Source organism: Leuciscus leuciscus (assembly GCF_965113295.1).
Source record: "Leuciscus leuciscus genome assembly, chromosome: 13".
Taxonomy (NCBI): Eukaryota; Metazoa; Chordata; class Actinopteri; order Cypriniformes; family Leuciscidae; genus Leuciscus; species Leuciscus leuciscus.
The window spans coordinates 10,880,539-10,891,158 of NC_138737.1; the positions used below are offsets into that span (position 1 = coordinate 10,880,539).

The window sequence follows — 10,620 nt, forward strand, 5'->3', positions numbered from 1 at the left end:
ATAACATCAGGACCGTTGTCTGAGATGTTAGTAGGCCTATGTATCAGTTGAGCACAAATGTAAAACAGAGAATCTGAATCTGTCATTAATTCATAAAAAAAGTTAATATAAAATAGTTTTGTCATACAAATCACTTTCAAAATAATGCTTGATTACAATTATTTTCAGAAAAATTACTGTTACTTTCCATACAAAATTTTTTTGTGATTGAAATTGGATTCATAGCACAAGGGGACAGTTTGAGTATACTGTGATACACACAAATACACTCTGAACTCAGTGTGGTTGATTTAAGTTTGGTTGTCAGTTAGTGAAGGACACTAAATTAGTCCTTCAAACATGACTGTTTATGAATTTCATTTGTAACAGAAAAATTGGAATATGATATTAACACTTATTTCAGTTCACTTTCAGCTGTGGGATGGAAAGTAATCATATGTTCCACAGGAATATTTTGGCATGGAGTGATGCAATTTAGCTGTGAGGATGGAAAAGACAGATCAAAGTAAATTAGTTAGTGATCACAGTCAGATGTTTTAAAAGTATGATCAACTTTTGCCAGGAAATAGGCTACTTCCTTTCAAATGCATGTTCGTTTATAAGATCTTGTGAGATGCTTGTGTTGCAATTTACGCTTGATTGGTGGAAAATCAATGTAATATTTTCATGTGTACATTTGTGTTATCAGTCCAAGAGTTCTACTATGCTAAGCGTTGGCCAATCTCAAATTCCAGGGATACAGCATCAAAACTCACAAAATCAGTTTATAGTTCAGCCATATTCTTTAACCTCAATCCCACACCCAGTTATGAGACCCCGAGTGAGCGGTGGGGTTCAGGTCAGTTCCACAATTGTGGTCTCAGGCAGAGCAAAGGTCAGAGATACTCTGACCAACAGTTCTCTTCAGGGCTTTGGCACTGGCAGTGGCTAAATAACATGCTAAAAGGTTCAGCCAAAAGTAGCACTAAGACATTTTGGTGGAAAAGGTGATAGTTTTGTGCTCAGCTTTCAGTGTGTGCCATCTGAAGTCTTTACAGGAAAAAGGATGAATTATTTTGGCCTTCATTTTATGCAATAACTCCATGTGGGTTATCAACTGCTTCAATATGTTTTTACAGGTTTTCAATTAAAACTCTGTTTTGCATTACAAGGGAACCATGAAGACATTGATTGTTTTTGTATTGACTTCAAATATGATTAATGATCAAGCAAACATCTTGTAACGTGGATTATAGCATTAATCAGGTAATGAATGTTATAGCCTATGCTTTGTCATGCAAAATGCTCAAATTACTATTGTTCAGTCCAGTTTGTTGCTACAGGGCTGCGATCATTCCATAAAATGGTAACATTTGAAGACAGCTGCTTTTCTGTATGAAGAATTATACTCCTAAATAACAGCCAAGTCTACACATGATAACCTTACTATAGTACAGAAATACTACACCAGAAGTTCCATGTTAATAATAAATGATTGGGGTCTATTAGGAGAGGTTTTCATGCTTGAATGTTTAAAAAACATTATTTTGCACATATTTTACATTGTTGCAGCACCTCTCTTCCAAGTCTTTCAGTAACACTTTGTTTAGTTCCAGTCTCAATGAAGCCTCTCCTTCCAAAAAGCGTACTGTGCTCTGATTAGTCTGCTGGACCATTGTGTTGTGATTGGTTAACTGCTTCGAGTCTGTTCGACACCCCTTACCATAACTCCAACTTTCAACACAACCAGGCATCACCCCCTTATTTTGTGCATGCCTTGGGCGGGAATTATGTTAAATTCTATGTGTTATTTTAACACATTTACTCTTGAGTAGGTACTTAATTTGATTAAGTAATTACTTCACAACTGTTAAAAATTGACGTTATACAGTATGAATGTGTGTAGTATGAATAATCCGGACGTACTATATTCACCATGTTGTCATTATTATTTGTGACCTACCAGCTTCAGTTGCTTCGCTTCACTGCCTTTCACAAAATCTCTCCCATGGCCTCATGGGTTATTAAAAAGTCTATTGTTCGCACACTTCAGAATCTCACCGGAAGTAGAAGGTCATACTGATACTTTTTGCCTACTCTTTTACGAGTACTGTGAATTCGGGCATACTTTTGTCACATATTGTTTTTCACATATGTGACATAGGCCTATTGTACAGGACAGTATGCGATTTCGGATGCATCCATGTATGTTCTTGGAAGAAAACTCAAGACTACAATGGAGGCGGTTCAGGTAGTTCAGAAACAGTGCTTAGTGATATAGAGAATAACTCCCTTTGGAGTGGACTTTGTAACTTTGCAAATCTTTGTAACTTTGCAAGCTGTGTTACTATGCGAAATGTTTATGCAAGTTCAAGGGACTTCTTTTAAACGAACTACATACAACTCTTTAGCTATTGTCACGTGCCAGTAATTATCCTGGCACGTGTGTCATTGGTTTCAGATCCCGTTCAGAGCAGATTCAATATTTTAAATGCATTTCTTTTGACATTTTAGTAATCTAAAGATTTAACACCATGCGGAAACCTAGTCATGTTTTCCTCCCGTTGGAACAACTGAAACAAAATCATTCTTTGCCCAAAATGACAACGTTTATATTCTCTTCAGAAATCTTTCTTGCACAAAGTTAAAGATATAGTTTAGTCAATGGTCACTAAAACTGTTTGGTAACCAACATTCTTCAAAATATCTTCTTTTGTGTTCCACAGACAGTTTTGAAAGAAATGAAGGTAATTAAATGATGTCAGAATTTTAATATTTGGAAAAACTATCAGTGAGCATAGGCAATTATTTACACATCGCAAGCCATATTGTCTATTACAGTTCATTTAATCATGATTTGAATAACAAAAAGTATTGAGTAAGGACAGTTCTTAATGCTATACTGTCAATGTGACATTGTGAGAGATAAAGTAATTGCAAACAATTGTAAAACATGAGCAAAAGAGAACAGGGACATAGATCTTGGTTTAAATTGGGGAGGGGGGCAGCAAACAAGAAATGTTTTATATAATATTGATTGACAATATTAAGAATGTGTTGATCTATACCCCTGGATTAAGGCATTTGTCTTATACATATACTTCTGTGTTTATACTTCTGTATTCACATACAACAACACAAAAGATAAAAGTAAGAAAAAGCAGCAGAATGATGAAAATAATATTAAGGATATTAAGAATGACAGCAAAAAAGCTCATCATAAAAGACTAAATAAATACTAAACGCATGCATTTTTAAATAAAAACCTAATGAAAATTTACACCAGATAAAATCATACCGGGGTCACACGGGGCTAACAAAGAAAAATCTCTTTTTGAGTGCAATATCAAAGAATGGGATCTGTGTCATTCCAGCTGACCACTGCATTTCGCCATCTGTAAAACAGATTTGAAGCATTCATATCGCCACATGTTTGCATTTCACAATATCAAAACGATATATTATAGAAAAAGTACTGACAAAATAAGAGACTTACTTGGTCCTGATGCAAAGCTCCAGTGGAGGAATGAGATCACTGTCTGCGTTTTCACTCTGAGCAGACTCTGCAGCACAAGACTCTGAATCTGTCCAGACACAGAATACAGAAGAACTTTTAAAACGGACTTATCATAAACCCTAATTATGAAGCAAGTGTGCAAAGCTTGTGTTTATTTTGTTGTTCTCAAATACTATGCATAATACAATCAGTGTTTGTTTTGTGTGTGTCCAGAAAAGCAATGACCCAAAGGAAAAGACTCACAGACTGTTAATCTAATTGGTTCCTGCTGGTTGGCCAGCCCATCATAATAGTACAAGTCAAACTCTTCCTCTTTGCAGTGATCGGTTGCCAGGTCTTCAGAGGGACAAAAGAGTACACTGAAATGGCTCTCGCTGCACACTACCCAAATTGGAAACTTGGGAGTTTTCAGGTGAGATCCAACCTTTAAAGAGAAATTGGGATATAACACATTTGGATATAATATCTAATTATATTTTAGAGTGTTTCAAGCCTTCTTACCTTACATATATTATAGTGCTCAAATAAAGACAGCAGCCCAATGTTACAACGTGCTTTAATTCCCTTAAGAAGTGTAAAATTTCCATTTCCAGAATCAAGCTTCATTTCATCATCAAAGACGTTTGAAACTGCCTGTCCACAAAGCAAAAGATTGACCAATTCCTTTAAAAAAAATGAAAAGAATAAGATTTAATGACTGGATCATATCAGAACATTGTTTACACTGGAGCTATACAAAAAGCAACCTATATAATTGGTGACACCAAGACATTGTTTTTGGTAAGAGTAAAATAAAATATGCTATCTTTTGTGTATAGGGTTTTTAGATTAAGACTGTAAAGTGTTAACACAGCAAACCTGTGTGCAGTAGCCATGAGCTCCAATGAGGGTGGAGGTGGGCACATCCATATCACTTTGTATACTAAAACACAAAGAACAAATTCATTAGCTCAGTGAATATATGAACATAAACAGTCTGTACTGTTAACTGTTAAAGAGGTGGAAACTCACGTTGCAGTAGTTCTGGAAAGAATTGCAGAGATGGTAAGTAGAATACAGCCAAAGGGACCAGACTCAAACTAAAAGGAAGCAAGAAAACTACTACTAATTGCCATCGTCAATCACATAAGGAGCAATTAAACAGGTGATATTTGCCTTAAAATGCTTCAAGACTATCAATGAATGTGCTCACATACAAACCTTGCTTATAACTTCAGCAAATGTATTTATAAAAAATAATAATAATAACATAATATAAAATATAAATAATACATCTATAATAACAATCTTCTAAATATTATAAACAACTATTATACATATTATAAGTTATAAAAAATATAAATAATATATAACAATACTGTAAATAAGAATTAATATTTATAAAAATCTTTTTTAGAAAATACATACAGGTATACAGGATTCGTCATAAGGAATTTTATCACAGACTTACCTGTCTAACATGCTTCTCAAGAACTAAAGTGAGATCATCCAACGTCTCAACAGTAACGTATGTTATCTATGTGGAATATATGTTTTAAAAAAACATTAACAAAAGAGAAACATGTAGTCGTCAAAAGAAGTAACTAGGAGGGCATTTAAGGGACAAAGAATCAATTTACCATTTCCAGAATACCGTCTGATTTGTAACGCCCGATCGGGATGAAAAGACTTCTTCCTGTGTTTCTGTGGGGGCAGATACTTTATAGTTGAGAAATGAAAAATAGTTTTGTAAATTTAAGTGATAATTCTAAATGTGTGACACTTACATTGCAACTGCGGCTCTCTTCATATTCCCGGCTCTCCATAGGATGTCAGCCAAAGCCCGAGATAGACATTTTGTCCTCAAAACGTTTGATACCTCCAATCTCCTGGTGACATTTAACAAATCAAGTTTAAGACAACTGATTGAGACATCAGTGAAACACAAATTTTATAATTTATAACCAAAATATTCACTGATATAAAAAATGTAAAAATCCAAAGGAAAAATGGTGCCAAAATGATTGAATGGTTTTAAAATAATAAAGGTAAAAATAATATCTGATATTTTAACAGAAATAATTTGAAAAATATGATTATTGCTTGGTACACACTCATCCAATGAGTCACTGCTCGATTCTTCAAACAGAAGCTTCTGTAGAACACAAGCCTGAACTGCTGCAAGGACACCACAGGGTCCTCCCTGATAAAACAATCCCAGAACATCTCATGACGCAAACGTTTACAGATCAAAACAGTCAATCATGAGGTTATCTAAAGTACTGTACCTTATTTTGTACAATCCCATACTTCAAACCTGGAGTATCTGAAAAGGTAAAGTTCTGTTTTTTCCACTCCTCAGTGAAACAAGCCATAGGAGAACCAAAGATGATCTCCTTCAGAGCCTGAAGTAGACATGAAAACAGCGATATCATATCAGACCAGACTGATATCACATACATTATGGTGCCAGGAAGATAAATGATAATGTGCTTACAGTGGCCGTCATCTGGTCCATGGGAGTCTTGTCCAAACTACGTTCTGGCATGGATGTTCTTGGACCATCACACAAGCTCTCCTCATTCTCTATGTCGTCTGTAAGATTGAAAAAGAATTTCAAAACAATGGAATTTTTAATGACAGATTGATTTAAAGCAAATTTTAGTGGCAAAGGATTTTAAAAATGTAGGGTTATTTGGAAAACAAATATTAAAAGTGGACAAGGACAAAATACACTTCATAGTAAAGCAATACAACAATACAAGCTAGTGTATTCTGCGGTTGACTTGGCTATGATACAAAATGTAATCTGCTGAAGATTTGAGGTGCACTACCCAAAACCATTTCCAACACATGGAGTCCATCCAGTTTTGGGCTGGGTGCCGAATTCTTTCTGGAGAGGAAACAACAAAAGTTAATAATCACACACTTGACATATTGCAGCTGTAAATAAATATCAACAGTCTCTTTTTACCATCCTACATGGGAGCTTCTTAGAGCCATATTGTCTAATGCATAAGAGATTTTATTCATAATAATCATGCATACGTTCAAGGCTGTGGCTAGAAGTTCTGGGCCCCTTTAAAAATATAACATTCAGAAAAGGTTGTGGGTCCCCCTTCGGACCTGTCGGCCCATTGAATCGTTCCAACCTTTCACCTCACTAGTTATGGTCCTCTCTATGTTTCTGGGATTCAAATGGTACAACTATTTTAGCCCTTCAAAAATAAAAAAGATTTTGACATTTTTAAATCAATAAAGGTTGACGTAAAATATTGAGAGTAGGTTTCGCAGACACAGGTTAAATAACTGCACTTTCAACAGTAAAATAAAAATATTCTAGCTCAGTATTTTTATCCTTATCTTGTTTTCCAGTCCAAATATCTAAAACATACATTTAAGGTTCCTGAGAAGCAAAATAACATACATTTTTCAGAAACCAATCAAAAAGAAGTGAATTTTTGCTTTAAAGGTGCATTGCGCAAGTCTCTGAGTTTTTGCAGAACTATGCCCCCTCTGGCGGCAAGCGAAACTGCAACCAGAGGTTGTCTTTTGCACTAGACAAAAGTTTTCTTTTTTTTATCTTACGTGGAGTTTGCGTTGGTGTTTGAAATGAACTACAAGCCTGTCTCTTAGAATCCATCTTCTACGGAGAATGGCGGCGAATACACAAACCTGCCAGACATAGCCAGGTGAGCGTGCCGTGAACGCGCATGACGTCACGCCCAGTCTCAAATTCCGACCCGAATCCCTCTTATTTATTTTACTGTACAGGATTATAGAGACAATCGCAGTGATCAGAGAAGGGCTTAATCAGCCCATCAGGCAATTGTTTAAGCATGTATGGGTTAGAAAACGGGTATTTTTAACATGAAAAGTTGCACAATGCACCTTTAAACAATAAATAAATAAATAAGAAAAACAATCCTGTTTTCCTTTTGAATTAAGGTTATCTTTCTAACCCCGTTGGCAGATAATTTTATGCATAAAATGTTGATAGATTTTTCAGAAAACAAGTATTAATATAATATTAATTCTTATAAAAAATATAATATTATAATATTAGGTCATTTTGCTTATCAAGTAAATGTATCTTGATTTAAGAATGCTTAGATATGTGCACTGGAAAACAAGACAAATTGGATATGTAAGAGTTTTTTTTTTTTCCTGAATGATTGAAACAAACTCACAGGCGATGCTTGACTTCCGGCATTTTCTCATGCCCATTGTGGTCTATGATTCCTTTATTTAAATTCGAAAACATGCTGCTCTCCCCTTCAAGAGAGGCTGGTGGATTAGACTTTGTATTTGTAGTATTGAGGCCATTTGTCCAGTTTGCTGATTCTCTACAATCCTCTGTTGTTGCTGTAAGAGATGAAGGTGCTTTTCGGGCTGGACGTCTTCTGTTACTCTCCTACGGAAAATTAAATCCTTGTAAATGCAATGCTGTAATGGAGGAGTAACGTAAAATCAAATCTTAGTAAAATTAATTTTAAAAATATGTAACATTATTAAACACTGGATTTTAATTTTCAATAAATCAATTTTAATTTAAAGGGATAGTTCACCCAAAAATGAAAATTCTTTCATGAATTACTCACCCTCATGTCGTTCCAAAACCCGTAAGACTTTCATTTTATGTGAATAAAAGCCCAAATCAATCTGTTCATCATATAAAGCGATCAAGTCTCTTCAGAAAATGTGTACTAAACCGCTCAATCCAAGTGGATTAGCTTTACGATCTCTTTATGAACTTTTTGAAACGCCAAAGTGTTGCGTAACTGTCAACGGAGGGACAGAAATCTCTCAGATTTCATCAGAAAGATCTTCATTTGTGTTCCGAAGAGTCTTACGGGTTTGCAACGGCATGAAGACAGAATTTAAATTTCTGGGTGAACTATGCCTTTAATGAATCAGCGTTCATTACCTGCAAAGAGCTGGCAATGGGACCCGCCATGATGCCTCGTCTTATCCTGCTGCTTCTGTTTTTCTGGCTATCTGTGTCTAGGATCTTTTTCTCAGAAAGAAATCCCTCTTTCGACACTGTTAGGAGATCATGACTAGACGGCAAACAGTATTCACTTCTCTCACTCTCAGGGTGAACAGCAAAGGGCTTTTTTCGTGTCTTTTCAGAAGGTGTTTGGGAAGGCTTAATAAGCTTCGACACACTGTTGCTTTCAGAGAACCTGTGAAAAGGGTGGATGTTTATTGCTGTCAACAGATCTTGAAAGTCTCAAACAAATGAATATATGGATTTTTGTAAACTAAATCAATAAAGAAATACCTTGGACTGTCACACAACAGACTTTCCATACAACCTGGTTCTCTCTTAACACTCATATCTATGGACATGGTTTGTTCCAGTGGATGTGCTTCTTTGACACCATGGTGGCGTATTTTGGTCTTGTCACCTTCACTCATTCTGACTTTCACAATCATCTCCAACATGGACTTAAAGGGGTGTTCTTCAGCCTAAATACAAATGCTTTTTATGGCCTCGCTGCTTTTCCAACATTCTTAATATGATATATACAGATGTTTTTTCACTTTGATACCTTATTCTGTTTGTAAAGGCCCTCAAGGTGAAGTATTCTGCGCAGATCTGATCTGTTATTAACGCTTGAATTAGTCCGTGGAAGCTCTTCATCCATGCACGCTATCGTTTTCTTCAGGCCCTGTAAGTAAGTTACATTTCATCAGGAAATGTACTTCCATTTCATCATTCTTCCTCAGGAAAGCTAACTTTAAAACACCTTAAACATACAGTATAGTTACATCACACCAGGTAAATAACGTATGTTTTTAAAAATCTCTTAAGTTAAATGCTGCTGCTTTGAGAGGTAACGTTATAGGATAGTTAGCTTTTGTGTCAAAGTAACGTTACCATGTTTACATTTCTGAATCAGTTTAAAGAAAGTAATCTGTCACCCACCTTTCGACTGAGAAATTCCCGTACTAGAGACGCGGACACCTCCTCTACATCTTTGCCCATCATGGATCACAATAACACAGCGGTAATAAATATGGGACTGAGATAGCAAGTTGGCTTCTTCGGTGTAAACAGCCCCAAACCTTACACACCTCAAATACTGTTGGTCGACATACGACATATTTTCATTTACACACCGTTAGTGAGTTTTCAGCATGGTATTTTAATGGTTAATGATTTGTTTGAGGGATAAATGAGGTAAGGATAGTTGACGAGGCTTGCTAGCTAGCGGTCTAGCTTTTCGCCTTGTTGCTATGGTTACCCTAGAACGTTGTTGATAGAGCAGCACCAGAGAGCAGCACGTTCTGCGTGCGCGGATTAATGACGCAGCTGCGCCTCCCTGCGGATGCAACATGTATTACTTTGATACAGTTTGCAAAGATGGAAATATTTTTTGAAGCTTTCGAGATTTCACAGAATTGAGTACAAAGTCTGTTGCGGTAAGTTTGGTCGGTAAGTCTCCTGCTCTGTTGAAAAGTATGTAGACAACTTGCTACTGTTGTACAGTTCTATGAAAATACTTTTGAATAATAAACCATCAAGATCTATCTTAATGTTTACTGTTGTCTAGCTATATAATCAGAATAGCTCTCTAAATAGGGGAGTTGTGTCAGATATGGCCTGAAATAAGTTGATTTATGAAAAATACACCGAATATGTCTAGCAGAACGAGTAATGAAGTCTTGTTCGTTGACATAAAATCAAATATGTATCCATATTTGAGCTGGTTGAGAAGAGTGGTCTGTTATGAGAAAGGCTAAATTATTTGCCAATGACACTTTTAATAATAATCTTTGTCTTTTGCAAAATGGCACTTGAACTAGAGCTTTCCGTTTCCGTCTATTTTGTCTGTTATTCTGTCATTTAGGCTTGTACGGCCTTCAAGCTTTTAAAGACTTTTTTATCTATTTTCTAAAATAGCTTATTTCTGTGCAGCTGTCTTGACAACAGTATGATTTTTGTCGAATTTCAATTCCATTTAGTTATACATTCAAATTCAAATTACGAAAGGTTTCATACCAATTTGCATTAAACCAAAGAATGGCATATTTACAGGCAATCTAGCACTCTATTCTATATCAAACTGTAATCAGATGAATCCACCTGGCCACGTCTCCTAAAATGTATATAAAGTGTTAGTTTATGAAATCAGCCA

At 35.7% G+C, this 10,620-nt stretch overlaps 1 protein-coding gene across 1 annotated transcript; it reads right to left on the minus strand.

The window, feature by feature from the left end:
- Positions 1-2,730: 2,730 nt before the first annotated feature.
- mindy4 (MINDY lysine 48 deubiquitinase 4) lies at positions 2,731-10,038 on the minus strand. Its single transcript, XM_082188488.1, has 18 exons — positions 9,408-10,038; positions 9,031-9,150; positions 8,760-8,947; positions 8,403-8,661; positions 7,666-7,889; positions 6,310-6,368; positions 5,973-6,070; positions 5,764-5,880; positions 5,590-5,678; positions 5,263-5,364; positions 5,116-5,179; positions 4,947-5,012; positions 4,508-4,575; positions 4,355-4,418; positions 3,998-4,159; positions 3,740-3,920; positions 3,476-3,563; positions 2,731-3,374 (listed from the first exon to the last, which is right to left on the minus strand). The coding sequence occupies exons 1-18, from the start codon at positions 9,468-9,470 to the stop codon at positions 3,326-3,328; spliced, it is 2,061 nt and encodes a 686-aa protein (XP_082044614.1). The 5' UTR covers positions 9,471-10,038; the 3' UTR covers positions 2,731-3,325.
- Between the last annotated feature and the right edge of the window lie 582 nt (positions 10,039-10,620).